Source organism: Homarus americanus, unplaced genomic scaffold (assembly GCF_018991925.1).
Source record: "Homarus americanus isolate GMGI-L3 unplaced genomic scaffold, GMGI_Hamer_2.0 scaffold49667, whole genome shotgun sequence".
Taxonomy (NCBI): Eukaryota; Metazoa; Arthropoda; class Malacostraca; order Decapoda; family Nephropidae; genus Homarus; species Homarus americanus.
Window position 1 is genome coordinate 7,275,422 of NW_024738608.1, and position 15,955 is coordinate 7,291,376.

A 15,955-nucleotide genomic window follows, 5' to 3' on the forward strand; every position below is an offset into this window, starting at 1 on the left:
AGATCAAGGGCACGTATCAGCTATCAAAACAATTTACTGTACAAATATAAAAATGAATAAATTAAAGTAAAAACAAGATGTGTGATTGTATGCCTCCACTGGCTGCTAAGTCAAAAGAAAAGGACCATAACTCCTGAAATAATCAAGAGTACAACCAAATTAATTTATATTAAATCACTTCAGGGTTTTCTTTTCAAGCAGTGGAATTCAATAAAAGACAGATGTATAGAAGGTCATAAATACAGATGTGTCCAAAGCAATGGGCCACTTAAGTGGAAGCACAAAAATAAAAGATAAAATATGCCTCCAGCATTAAGATTTTTAAAATTGATATTTATGTGTGTCAAGGAATTTGTCCTCAGAAAAAGACTTACTTCATGTATTAAAAAGGTTTATGACTTATTGAAATTATAGTTGTATTAAATTGGCCAAAATTAATGTTAATGTTTATAAAAGGTGATGTCTGCAGTGGAGCAACAGTTATCAAGGAGATTACTGTACACTAATCAAATTGCTTCATGCAGTAAGATGTTTTCTAATGTTTTGGTTACTGCTGGTATAATGTCTTATATTATTTTCATGAGTGGTCACACAGTGATTGGAGTCTAAAGGAGATTTTGCATGAGAGAATCTGTTTAACCCTTAATTGGTGGCTAAGGACTCCAGCCCTTCCTCCCCATATGGGTAAAAATGGAAAGCAAGAAACATGAAACTTCCACAGGTGATGGCTGTCATCCCTACAGGTAACTTCCACCAGTAATGGCCACCAATTAAGGGTTAATATACATTCAGAGGACAAGAGATGTACACATCATAAGTCCAGCAATGTATAAGAGTCAGAATTCTTTAAGAATGTCATGCAGCGAAGAGGAGTTTAAATCTCAGAATTTGTTCATCATGTTTGTGTTCTTAGAATATCATAACATAAATACGATGAATTAAATACCAAAGAGCTGTTGTAACTTTTCCCGTGTCCGTCTGCCAGCCAATCAACTGCCTTGTTACAAACTGACCCAAGGCTTCAGTTTGCAAAGTTCGAGTGAACAGACTATAGTAACCAATTTTGTTTTAAACTTTCTCTGCTCACAATGGTACAATGAAAAACAAAAGACTTATTATATGATGAGCATTCTAGGCACCTGACGCACACCCAACTCATAAAGCTGATGGCGGAAGATTTAAAAAATAGATTTATGGAAATTTCATATTGATATTCATAGCTATCCCATTTTCAAGACAGATTTGTACAGTATTTATCAATACCTAAAAAAAGAGAATGCAAAAATGATTGTTGACTTTTTCAAACCCAATTCAAATGAGCATCAACCCCCCCAGTCTCAACATATACCATTGTACAGTCATGAACAATAATCCTGTCACCTCTTCTGCTGCTCCACGAACCTCGAGATTCACACTCGTGAACTTGAAGCAATAGACACTGATGCATTATTCTGTTCATAAATGCTTTGGATTCAAGAGTCTGAATCTCTAGGTTCGTGGTTCAGCAGAAGAGATGACAGGACTTTTGTTTGTGACTGTACATGTTCTCATCATCTCTATCATCCCTCTTTAAAGATATCTGAATTTAGAATAGACAAAATTAGCTTATATGAGTTATTAAATGAGTTTTATGAATGGTGTGAAAGCATCTGGTGTGAGTAGGTGAGTTTAGCTTGTATAAGTACTGTGGTGTGTTTGGCGTGGATGCCCTGTCTTCTAAAGGAATTCAGTGATGTACAATGCTAGTCATAGTCTCCTTCTACCAAACTGTGCAGCCATGTGCCTCCCTTCTGTTTCTAACCTTGTGTTCATGTTTAATTTATGTTTATGGTTTTGGGGTTCAGACAGAAATATTGTATTGTACACATATATTTGGCTCATGGTTCCAGGCCCTATGATATAAGTCACTCTTTAGTTCACATAATTCACATGTTAGCCAAACACTCAGTCCTAAAGATGTGAATTAGAGATACAGTAATAAGATAATACAATATAATACCTGTAATAAAAACAACAACAATAATAATGATATTCACTCAAATTAACATTACTTACATATGTCATTAATACAATTTACACAAAGAAAATATTACCACAGTGAAATTACAGTAATAACACTTACAGGAGAATGAACAAACAGAATTGTAGAATATTATAATGTACAAGTATATATTTTCATTATTACCTTCTATATCCTGGAAACATATTCACTCTAACAACAGATACAGAACGTACTGCATTAAATGTGGACTACTGTAGTTCCTAAGTCTGTGGTCACTTTACTGAATAATATGATAATAGATGCAGTAATAATCTCTGCAAGGAACCATCAACTAACTTACCAATTCCACCACATAATAGCCGACATAAACCAACTATGACTCACAAGACCTGGCGGCGAGTCAGTTTATAGGTGAAGTCCAGACAGTCAGATCCAGGGGGTGTTTATCAATAGCTACCTAAGGGTCTCTTGTGGCCACTACTACAATTACATCATAATATGGATTAGGAATGTCAGTTACCAAGTCTAGGAAATAATAGGACCAGGAACTTACGGGCAAGCTCTACTTCCAGATTGACGCGTGTGGTAGTGCGTCGGAAAACATTCTTCAACAGCCGAGCAGTTTCGGTGAGCCTGAAAAGCCAGTACTTTGTTACTAGGGAAGCTCAACTAAACACTATTCACTAGCTTAAACTACATTACACAGATTTCGATCTCATTAAACATGGATTTTAGCTCTATATATTGGTGGCACTTTGAAGGTACTGACTGTATGCCTGCCAGTGTCACCGTAGGAGTAAGTTAGCAGAGAGATGAAAGGAAGATAACATCTTTTACCCTGTGCACTGACTAAGCTAACCTACAATTTCACAAAACCTTCTGTTTTTGTATAGGGACATGGCAACTACCTGACATATACAGTATACAGTAATAGCCAAGATAACACATCTGTACTCTATTTTTCCTACAAATATTTAAATCAATGGTGTTTAATCCCCACTATCTGAGGTTCATACAAACACGATCATACAAATATATTTCAAGACTAATATTTACACTAGATTGTAACTGTAATAGGCTCTGGAATATTGTACATCATTGTGTCAGTGATTTTATAACTAATATACAGTATAATACCATTATCTGTGCATGTGCAGGTATATGTAGATGTGATTGTTGGAATGTGTGACTCAAGGAAGTACAGTATGTTTATGTACAGTCACCCATAAAAGACTTGTCGCCTCTCCTCCTGAACCACAAACCCCGAGAGTCAGACTTTTGAACCTGAAGCAGCAGACAATAATGCATTTTTCTGTCCATAAATGCTTCGGATTCATGAGTCTGAATTTTGGGGTTCGTGGTTCAGAAGAAGAGGTGACAGGACTTTTGTGGGTGACTGTACTGTACTTACATGCATGTCTGTGCACAATAATCAGTGGAGGGAAAATAAACCTCAGGATACTATCCAGAACTGTAAGAATACCTATACACGTAAGATGCAACACCTGTACTTGTTGTAAGACTGGAAGCATTAATATGAGACACCCAGACAGTAAAGGTTCAGGAGAAAAATGATGTTATCACAGTAAAACATCTGCAGGACCACAGGAAGCACAACAGACACCAGATAGAGGGTCATGATGTTCCTACAAGAGCCTCAGGAAGATGGGTATTTTGAGCCATGACTGTGATCGACACGACACTAAGTATTATGATGAACAACAGTGAGTCACAAGACAGAGTATAAGGATGAACAAGCGAGTCAGTAGAAGACAAAGTGTTTTGATGAACAATAATGAGTCACAAGACGAATACATTATCACAACAATGAAACACAAAGCTCATTACTTCAATAGTTTCCCCTTCATGTACATTACTGTGTGTGTGATGCTACAGTTAGCTTATTTGATTCACTCCTGCCATATGATAAGCATTCAGTATCCACACTAACATGGATAACAAATAATGAAGTTTATTTCCAGGAGATTCAACAATACTAACAGGAGCATTACACTCACACAGTAGCAAAGAAGTGAAAAATTTGCATCTACGATTAAAACTGAAGTATCTAAATTTAATATTATGTGTTAATATTAAAGATTACTTTTTTATATTTGTTTAAAATGTTCTAAAAGCAAAAAGCTAAGTTCATTGTTTTGCCATAAATATCTCAAAACATCAGTTAATTCATTTATAAAGTACCAAGTGTTGATGATCTAAGACTGAAAATTTAAATTGTTGTACAATACAATATATTCCTTTTAGTAAACAACTTAAAAAAATGTATTATAGTTATTTACTTATTCTAGGTCCTTAGGCATACAAGGTATCTCAATGTTAGCTGACAGTGTTGGCACCTTACACCGAGTGTTGGTGTTACTGCACTGAGAGGCTGCAGGTTATTGAGGAAGTGAATAATAAGATTTGTCAATAATCAAGGACAATTGAAATTCTAATATACAGTACTTATAAGTTAGTAGTAGCTTTAGATCATTCTAATTTCAGTTATTTGTCACCAGAACGTTGCAAGACAATTTAAAATCTCTAGAACCTATAAGTAAAGCCACTGGGAGATAATACAGGCTGAGTTTTCTACCGCATGGCAGAAATCTATCAAAACGCAACAACAATAAGTGCAGACTAGAATCTTTGAGAAGGACATAGAGAAACAACCACAGATATCCCACAGAATAAAATATAATTTTATACTGTCAGTTAAAGACCGGCTTCTGTGGCAATGCAGACACTGGCAGGCTGGAAGTTAAGTAGGAAGAAAAATGGCTGACCATTTAAAAGGAAAACTAAGATATCACTTCTAGATTAACAATGATCAGTTTCAGGTGAATGACAGTGTAGAGCAATTATCTTCAAACACAGATATTGTAAAGTTTTGGGAAGGTTACTTGTTGAATACATTACCAGGAATGTATTTATTATTGAGAATTTTAAAGGACAAATATTGTAGCAGCAGCATTAAAGTACACATACAGTATTTGTATGTTTATGTATATAGAGACAGCAAGCATCTGATCCCATGCAGATGAAACACAACAAGACATAAAGTGGCAGGCGTGCCTCTTGTGAACAATGCCTGGGATGGTGAGACTTACCTCAAGGTTCTCACCCCTACTACGGGAGAGAGTAACAACCTTCCTCATCTCTTGCAACACTGCAACTCATGACAGTCACAGATACTGTCTGAGGGGGTTACAACTTTATGGCCACCACACTGAGGTTGGTGGTCAGCTACAGGATGGGAGACACTGATACAGTACAGTACATTATTACCATGCACAGCTTGACTACACCACCACTAAGTGACATCACCAACTCATAATACCTGTAGCCCATCTGTTTTCCCACCTCATGCACAAACATTTAAAACAAAATTATAAAAATGGCGCACACATACACTAAGAGATAACCATTATATAGTAATAAAACAGCAGGAGTATATAAAAGGAGATGACCAAAGAGGTACATGCACAAAATACAGTAAATGCCTTTATAACACAGTAGAGACATGACCACCACTGCTAACATGAGCATTAATACATACTACAGCACACCAACAACTTATTACCACATCATCTCTAAAGATAAAACACATGGTTTATCTCTGGTATGTAAAAATAACAGTTTACACAAAAAATAATTAATAAATTTAATGGAAAAAATTATTAAGAAAATAGAGTACAAGAGTCAGGGCACCGCAGCACAAAACACCTAACTGTCTCAATAAAGCTCTGTTAAACTAAAATATTCCAACCATACACACGATGATGACTTTAACCTTTAAATTTTATATAAGATATTAAAGAGAATTAGAAAGTTTCAGGGATGTATACAGTTAGCAGGCAGCAGAAGGAGTTTGGTGTTAGTGATCCACCAGCCGAGGATTAATTTCCACTCACAATATCTGGAGACTATTTTGCTTCATTGTGTCAGCCAAGCTATTCAGTTCATGGTATGTAAACTATTTTTCAGATGAACAAGAGAGTATTGTGAATATCTAGAACTTTTTTATTTGATGTTAGAAGTTAAAATGTGTTGTATGGACTTTTTATAATTATAAAATCAACACGACTATTAGATGCTGGTAACAAATATATATATGAGTACAGTAGTATAATGTTCAATTGAATATTTTGTTAAAATTTATCTTCTTAAGTTACAATTTGTTCTTATGTAGAAAAATGGTATAATTATGTTCCAGTAACTGTATACTGTATGACAACTCATAATTCCTCCATTGAGAAATAATTTACATGAGGTAATGCAGTTTGCAGTACAAACCATGATCCATCTCAATGTAGCAAGTTACTCTCTCACTACAGTATAACCATCAGCCCAAATTATCAGAGATTTCTATTTTGCAGTAATGTTTGCATTGTTGTGATATCTTAATTATTTACCTTTAAGTGAATGAATAAATGAGTTGGTTATTTAGATTCCCACATTATTACTCGGTAAGAAAATTTAACTTACTGTACTGTACTGATCTATGAGAATATGGGCTTTGGTCAATACCACTGTTGCCATCATTTACAGCTCAAGTCACTGACATAACTGCTAAAATTCACTAAACTTCGCTCTCAGCAAAAGTCTCTGATTAACAACAGTAATATCACCCTAAAATTTAAACAAATTCTCTGAAATCAATCCAATTAGTTGTTGAAGAGGCCCTGAAATTCACTAAATTTGGCAACTTTTCTGTTAAGTTAGCAACACTGATCACTGCCTGGTCATAGCTGTGCTACCTGATGCATGCTAACTTAAATGCACGGCTCCTAGCTCAGCCATCTCCACTGGAACCTGTAACGGTGTATTCCCTTCACCATATAAGCACTCACAGCATCTACTTAGCCATGGGTAATGAATACCAAATTAAAATAAAAAATTCACACAAGTAATGAAATAAATATCAAGTATATAAAAGTCATAATCACAAATAAATAAGAAGAACCATGCACAATGGGTGTGGAGGAACTACAGGAATGCATAAGCCACTAACAGATACAGTACTGTACCCTAAACCTCCTGTGACAACCAAAACATCAGGTGTGGATGACAGCTGAGCACCAAGCTCTTAACATGCAGGTAAAGGTACTAGACTATAACAGATCAATGGAGGGAAGGATAATATGTGAACTGTATTTGGATAAGAAAACATATATTAATTGTAACCTTTATTTGACTTTTTGGAGATCATTTTGATAAGATGGCATCATGCATCTGGCATCAGCAATGCCTTAAGGTTTGTCCTACAAGCTAGTTAACAAGGCAACAAATGAAAAAAATGAAAAAAATAATACACAGTATGCCATCTATTCTATGCAGCAAGTTGATTAATCAACAAAGAAAATTGAGCAAAAAAAACCAACATAGTGCCTCAAGGTCACAGACTACTTGTCATTAAACTCAAAATCAGCTAAAAAAAAAAAAAGCTGAATGATGAGATTTACGATACTGTATGTTGTGTACATTTGACGGTCTGGAGGAATGTTTTATTATTAGCGTACAGCCTCCCAGATCTATCTCAGTGTTGCAGTGAATCTTTTATTACAGTACTGTACATCAGTTCATAACATTCATAAGATTTAAAAGAAAAGAAAAGAAAAAATCACAAATGAATTGTAATGATTTATTCTGATCATTTCTACCATTTTTCATACCCAAGACTGATTTTAGAACTGGTCTATATGAATGAGTCTAAGCAAGTTAAATCCCCTTTCATAGATAAGAAAATTCTCCCTGACACTGAAACGTAGCACAGAATTGTACTATAAGAAACTTGAAATTTTATAGATATGTATTCAACGATGGAAGAAAATGTATTTATTATTATTATTATTATTATTATATTTTTTTAAATAATTTCCACCACTTATCTGCTTACCAGCTGTTCAGTTGGTTGGTCTACCCAGAGTTAGTACAGGAGGAAACCAGGATCTGGGAAACCTGTGATGTTTGGTAGTGAGGGTCACACGCTTCTCATGTGTGTCTGAGCTAAGCAAGATGTATTGGCAAGGAGAGATACGTGTGTTACCGCTGTACAAGCTTGGAGTGAATGCCTGGGTTCCCTCCTTGAAAAGTAATCCTTGCACACTCAGCAATTTTCATAACCACCAATCTACACACCATACATTACAGCAAGATAAAAACTTTCAAGAATGTTAAGAAAAAATACACAGTACATACAGAATACATTACTGTATTTTGTAAAATCTATACCAGGGCAAATCACACAACAGTATATTTCCTTCTTCCTTCCAACATTCCACTAATCACCTGCTAACTGTCATCCCCCTTTTAATACAGTACTGTACCATCCCATGAAATAAGAAATAACAGCCATATATTATTAGCGATGTTTTCCATTTTCCCTTACCACCCCACCAGAGGGGATAAAGACATATTAGGCATGTGTATGTGTGTATACAGTACCTGTAAATGTATCTAACCTTGATAACAATATCTCTTTCAAACAGCAACAGATTTCGCCAAGGTCGGTTTAAATACCTGTATACAAATAAAATATAAATCCATTGTTTTATTTTTACCCTTAAAATTTTAATATCAAAATTTTTTTTTTCTTTCCTCTACAAACTCCAGAACACAATATAAATTTTCACCTTTACTGGAGGGGTCCTTATAAGTGGGTGACCATGATAGCAGAGTCTCCAGGTTACTCTCTTCCTACATGTAACATTTGCCATCTCCATTTTCCTTACCTTAACCCCCAACTGGCAGCTAAGGATTCTCTACTCCGCCTCCATATGCACAAGAATGAAACGCAAGGATCATGAAACGTTCACTGATGATGGTCACCGTCCCTACAGCTAACTTCCACTGATGATGGCCACTGTCCCTACAGCTAACTTCCACTGATGATGGCCACTGTCCCTACAGCTAACTTCCATTGACGATGGCCCCTACATTAACTCTGTACATCCTCTTTACCATCCCATCCTCTGTCATCTTTCTCACCTCCTTTCTTCACTTCACAATTTGTAGTCTCAGCCACCTTTACCCATAGTCAACCTTTCAAACATACTGAACAACCTTACTCATCATAAAACAACACTGTCTTGTATCCAATCCCGACTCAAAGATCTAATGTATACTCCTGTATACAGTGGTCCTTCAGTTTTATTATTTATGTTCTCTTATTCTTTCGTCTTTCAATTACTGTACAGTATTACCCTAATGTGTATCTTCCCCAGGACACTCAAGAGATTAATTCTTTTATGTTAGTTGTACAATATTTGATGTGGTTATTGTTTCTCTCATAACAAAGTATACTTCAATATACTCGTCTTCAACCATTCATCTTGTACATCAATATTTCCCGTGCAAATTTACATATTCTCAATAATATAATTAATACTTTTTTTGCCTTAATAATAGCCTCCACAGCTGAAAATTTCTCCAAATTTAATTGCTTACAGTTGTGTTATTCTATCCCTAGAGACGTCATCCAGTACAGGATGTCCTTGTATATTCACTTTGATTAGTGTGGTTTCATTATAGCATTACTGATAAATCTGGTGCTGTATCCTTATAAAGTACTGTAGTGCAACGTTCTGTTATAATGGCGTTGGCTGTCGCCTGCTAGAGTACAATTACTGTACTTAGTTACGCAGAGTGTAAGCCAGAGTGGAGGATGGCCAATGTTCCCGCCTCAGTCTGCATGGTTGCCATTGTTTATGTTGTGCCCAGCAGTGAGTGTTTATGCACTGCAATGTTTTGAGATATTCCTTTTCTTATTTCTCCACAAATTTCAACTTATTATAACATACTTAACCATTTCACAATGCAAATACAGGTATGTCCTTCAGCTGGACCCATTGATGTGATTGACTAGGACAAAATCATTTGTAAAAAACCAAGAGCTTACAGAGACCCAAGATGGAGCCTCACAATTACATCAACACAATACACACACACACATACACTCACACAAACTGAAGCATAACTTACATTTTGCACCAGATATACAATAAATAGAACTTCACCACACAAACTCACCATCACTTTAAGACCACTTGAGTTTATTTCCAGGAGACAGGTACATAAAGAGTACAAACCATGACCACTTGAGGGTACTGTACTGTGTATAGTACAAGAAAGTCACATATACAGACAATGACCACATGAAGTATACACAGGGTGGACAAGTCGTACACGTAAAGACTCTGTAATCAACGAAATAGATGATAAAGTATACAAACGTCCAAGTAAAAACACGAAGCCACAACATCACAAACTGTACTGTACACCAAAACTGTGGCCAAAAGGGGACATCAACAGGAAAGACAAAAAGAAAGTTAAGCATAAAGCACTGTGACCATATAAGACTATCACAAACTTAAATTATCACATAACTACAGTAACCGCACCAAAACGGCATACTGTATGCTATATTGTGTCATTTTTCTGTACGAGCACCATAACAAGGGACTATAGGCACTATACAGTCTTGCATTAATGATTACCTGTGATAGTGTAAGGATAAGAGAGATAAAAACTGTCCAGGATAAACACTATCCACTGCGCCATACTCAACAAGATGACCCAAGATGTTTGTCCACAACCTGTAGACTCGGGATTTAGCAAGTGTTAGCAGAAATACGTCTCACAAGCTACACCTCCTTCAGCTATGACAATAAGCAAATGCTTTTGACAAATAAGTAAATACCTGTACAGATTATATTCTGTCTATGATAACTAAATCAGGACACAAAACTCATCAACCAATGCTTCAGGAGTTGCCTTCAGAGTCTTGGTCAGTTGAAGACGAGCAGATGGACAACGGCCAAAAAGATTTCCTCATATAAGACATAAAAAAAGATATACTGTACAGTAGTAGTTCCATATATAATTTCCTGTAATATATTGGATTACAGGAAATTTTGTGCATGGTTTCATTATCATGATGCTTTTTAATCATGCAATATTTAACTATTTCTTATCCATAAACCAAATCTGCAGTATTACCACATAGTTTGGCGCAATTACAGGATGCACTGTATTGTATGAATGTATGTACGATACCCCAGTGTAGGTTTGCAGAGACGAAACAGTACATAACACACACACACACAATATAAACTACATCTGGTACTCTACTCTACAGTTATCTAAATATTGTACTTGTAAGTAATAAGTTGCTACTGTAAAATTATCTCCCATCCTACAATATCTCCAAGAAAATTATTTAAAATGGAAATAAAAAATAACACACCAATGAAGTACCCTGTATGTGAGTGTCATTTACACTGTACTCATAATAAAAGAGGTAAACAGGCAATCTCCCCCAGATTGTCAATACTGTACTGTGTATTAGTGTTGAACGAGGGAAGGAGTTACATGCACATAACATAATGAAGGGAACAAATAAGAAAATGGCACCCGATTCTGTGGTTTAATAGTCACTTGGCAAATAAAAAAAAATATTCCGTCCATCAGTGAGAAAAATATTTAAATAATATATCTATCTATCGGTACTAAATAGACAGCTAAAAATATCCATCTATTTATTACAAACTAAAAAGGTGAAAATTATATCCATCTACGGTATCTATCAAATGCTAAGTTGGATAAGTATTCAATTCCACCTATCACAGAACAGAAAATAAATTGTACCATATAAAACTCTAAATATACATTACAGTACACTGGCACTGTGACTGGCACTGAGTGAAACACGTACAATAAACCTATCATTAAGTTAGAATACTGTATAATAAAAAACAAACTGAAAATAAATCAAATTGGCAGATAAAATTTTACAGACGAGTTATGTTCTATCAGCCGGCCTCATCCCTGCACACAATACCATTTAGGAGATACTGTGCTGCACATGGACGAAATATAGAGATTCGGTAAAAATCTTTGGGAGAAATCTAGCGGACAAATTAGCCTAGGTAAGTAAGAGAGACCAGACACACACACAGTACAGGGCATGATGATACCCCTATGGCAGTAATAAGGTAAAATATGAGGTGGGACGCAGGAGAAAGCCACTTAGGAGGAGTGAGGTAGGGGGGGTGACTGGTGTGTTCTTAAACTTTTTACTTTTTCATGTATTTTCTCAGTTAATACCAAATGGCTACAACACAGGAACCCAAAATCTGTAGTGGTAAAGGACAATGTGTAACATCCCACACTCTTTACACCTTGGAGAGGGAATGGGGTTAGGGTGGTGTAAAGTAGTCAAAGCACTTGGTCATTACTGTGTTCAAATATCAGCTTCCTTGCTCAAAAAGTGCCTGAGATGTTGCCTTCCACAAACAAGTTAGAAAGAAAGGAAAACAAAGAGAGTAACCACTGATTATGCCTCTTTTATAAGCTGTATGACACACACACTCACACACACACCTGTTATACATATGCTTTGCTATAATAATCACCTTTCACAACAAGGCCCCAAATCTGTTGGTTTTTTTTTTTTTTTTTTTTACACTTGTTACTTCACACAACAGTATCATCCCTTGTCAACATTAGTCACAGAAATATGCTTTGATGTCGTGCCCTCCTTTCACTCAAACATCCTTGGTACTGTATTAGGGAGGTTTTAGTTCCTTGGAGTCAATTTTAGTGAAAAGCTGTCTGTCCACTGTACTGTATCAATAAGTTAGATTATTTTACCCAGATTGGGACGATACTGTTTACTGTGCATCACTATAAGATGCTAATAAATACACATTCATGTCATATTAATGTAAGGCACTGCTAATTGTTCTGTCACCAAGACTTAAGCTGTCATATCACTAAGTCATGAAATATATCACTAATCAATTAATATAACTGACATGTCATTAATTGAGATATTATAAAGTCACTGTTAACTGTCATGTCACTGTATGGCATCATAGTTAACTGTCATGTCACTGTATGGCATCATAGTTTACTGTCATGTCACTAAGTCAGCTAATGGTAATATCACCAAGTCATTGTTAACTGTTAAGTCAATCTTACCCGAGATGTCATTAAGTCACTCTAACCTGAGATATCATAAACTCATTGACAAGTACCCATAACCACACAATAACCAGTAGCTCAGTTCTGACAGCTCATCGTTTCTGGTGTAATAACCAGAAGAGGCTGGTGTCAAGTGCACAAACCACATACCAAATTATCTAATCTCAAGCAGTGACCAGAACTTGCCCTAATCTTGATGGCATTTTGAACAGCTCTAACCTGTGTTTTTGGTGTGTAACCTGTGGCCTTTCTCAATGACCTGCGACCCATGGCTGGCTTTTCTCAATGGCCTGTAACCCATGGTTGGCCTTTCTCAATGACCTGTGACCCATAGCTGGCCTTTCTCATGACCTGTGACCCCTGGCTGGCCTTTCTCAAGGACCTGTAACCCATGGTTGGCCTTTCTCAAGGACCTGTAACCCATGGTTGGCCTTTCTCAATGACCTATGACCCATAGCTGGCCTTTCTCATGACCTGTGACCCCTGGCTGGCCTTTCTCCATGACCTGTGACCCATGGCTGGCCTTTCTTAATTACTTTAATTATAACATCCCATCTATTTCAGGGGTTCTCAACCAGGGGGGAATTTCCCCCCTCAGGTTTTCAGGGGGAAACTGATACTAATATGGAAAAAATAAAGGATTTTCAGTATTATATGCATATTATTTGGAATGCACTTTTTGAGGCAGACAATCTTGGAAAGGAGGGGGGAATGACATTCTGACATATGGTGAAAGGGGTGCATGGGGCAAACAAGGTTGAGAACCACTGATCTATTTGATAGTTCCTTCAAAATTGTTGGGCCATTTTTTATACTGTATGTACTTTGTCCTCTGTCTCACTCACTCACATGTACACACACACACATACACACTCATCACAGCATCCACTTAAACTCCCAAGAGGAAGGTTAATACAAAGTGATGATCAGTAACATTATGAGGACCAAATTTTATGTGATGGTCAGTGTCTGACGATGCAAAAAATGACATCAAATCAATCAATGAAGTAAATCATCCAAGTAGTCAAGGTTACATTATTTAGTATAGTGCACACAACAAAACTTTTCTGTTTTGTATCCTGAGTCACACGACTCGCACCCACATTGTTGTTTTAAGATAACCAAGTATCTTACTGAAGGGTTAGGAGTCATGCTCATATAATTATTAGGAAAATAAGATCATCTTTGCTTTAGTGTTGTGAGACATACCCACATTGTTAAGCTAAGAAAATAAGATCATCTTGCTTTAGTGTTGTGAGACATACCCACATTGTTAAGCTAAGAAAATAAGATCATCTTGCTTTAGTGTTGTGAGACATACCCACATTGTTAAGCTAAGAAAATAAGATCATCTTGCTTTAGTGTTGTGAGACATACCCACATTGTTAAGCTAAGAAAATAAGATCATCTTGCTTTAGTGTTGTGAGACATACCCACATTGTTAAGCTAAGAAAATAAGATCATCTTCAGAAGTTGTAAGTCACACTGACATCATACAGGTAACAGAGTATTTAACTTAAGTGTATTAGGTAGCATAGTAACTTACTTGTGTGTTGTGAGTTACACTTAGATTGTTGTAAGGCTGTGGACTCACTATCTGAGTTCAGTCTAGTGAATAACACACACATTAACATTCTTAAAAGTTATGAATAACACCCATAGTGTTCAGTCGTATGTTAACCTGTACTGTAATTGCAAACTTTCCCATAATGAGTAACCGTCCACACCATAATCTTTGGCTTGGAAGATGGCCTGTTGCTGTAATCTTTACAGAGGAGACGAATGTACCGGGTAGTTCCCATTTCCCCATTTTTCATGATGACAATAAACCCAACAGACTTCAGAAGGCCTGTCCAGGTTGGGTAATACTCTATTTATACAAAATCATAATTCTGGGACATTGGAGATAATCCAGTTAAATTTAATTGGAACACTGAAAGGAGGATCATAAACACTCCTACTTTTATTATCCTTAGAGTAGATTAATGTACTTTAATTTCACCATCATCATAAAGGATGAATCATCATTTACTCGAACAAGATTTTTATTTGCAGGCCTGAGATCGAAGTCCAAGTAAAGCTTTAGTTTTAACCTGAGACAACATCATCTTAGTTCAATCAAACACAAGTCCATGATTATAATCCTAACCAAACACCATCCCTGACACACAACTGATGAAGAATCCGCATTTCCCTTCAAGTATTACCAGCACCACTAACTCATAGACAAGCATTTCTGCTCAGTCGACCTTTACCACCGTTGCAGCGACTGGTGGCAGAAAAGTCTTTTACCATTCATTAATTATCAGCCATGCAAAAGTGAGAGATAAAGTCAAGTATTACCCAGTGTTATACTTCCCTCTCTTCTTAACAGTAAACTAATTACCCAAGAAGTACAGTACTGTGTTAATTATAGTGAGTTTCATTTTAGTTTCTCTGGTAATACTAATACAACCCCCTGGTCTAAAACACCTACGTAAGTCCACACCCCATCTTTCTCTTATCTGCAACACCATGATAATATATACTGTACTGTACATGGTGTGTGTGTGAGATAAACCTATCACTATACATCTCCTTTGCCTTCTTTATTCCCTGATCTCCTCTCCTATTCTCTCATTAAGGTACTATTCCAACTCTCAAAATAAAGATACTGTACAGTATATACAGTACAGTATAGTTTCAATGCATTTACGCGGATGTTCCTGGATGATGATGACGGGGTGGAAGAGAAGTCACCCCATGTTTGCTCTCTGGTTTAATTCAAGATTATTTTCTTTAAATCGCTGCACTGCATTATATATTGTCAATATATAAAATATATTTCAAAATGACCAATAATTTGCTTGGAAACACAGAATTTAGTTGAAGAGAGTCTCAAGCAAGATGTTACCTCCAGTGAAAACAGAGAGAGACTACGCCTGTTTGCTGTGTTAAGAGGCTTGCCGCGCATTAAACTAGTCACTT

The 15,955-nt window shown here is 36.3% G+C and overlaps 1 protein-coding gene across 14 annotated transcripts in view; it reads right to left on the reverse strand.

Annotated features, from left to right (window-relative positions):
- The window catches only part of LOC121874218 (probable phospholipid-transporting ATPase IA), a 124,792-nt gene that overhangs the window by 15,212 nt on the left and 93,625 nt on the right, over nt 1-15,955 (reverse strand). For all 14 annotated transcript variants that reach the window (XR_006090380.1, XM_042378255.1, XM_042378261.1 and 11 more), the window contains one exon: nt 2,556-2,635. Coding sequence is in view for 13 of the 14 variants with exons in the window: in XM_042378255.1 (XP_042234189.1) it covers nt 2,556-2,635 (80 nt within the window). In the remaining variant the exon portion in view is untranslated. The remainder of the gene's footprint in view (nt 1-2,555; nt 2,636-15,955) is intronic.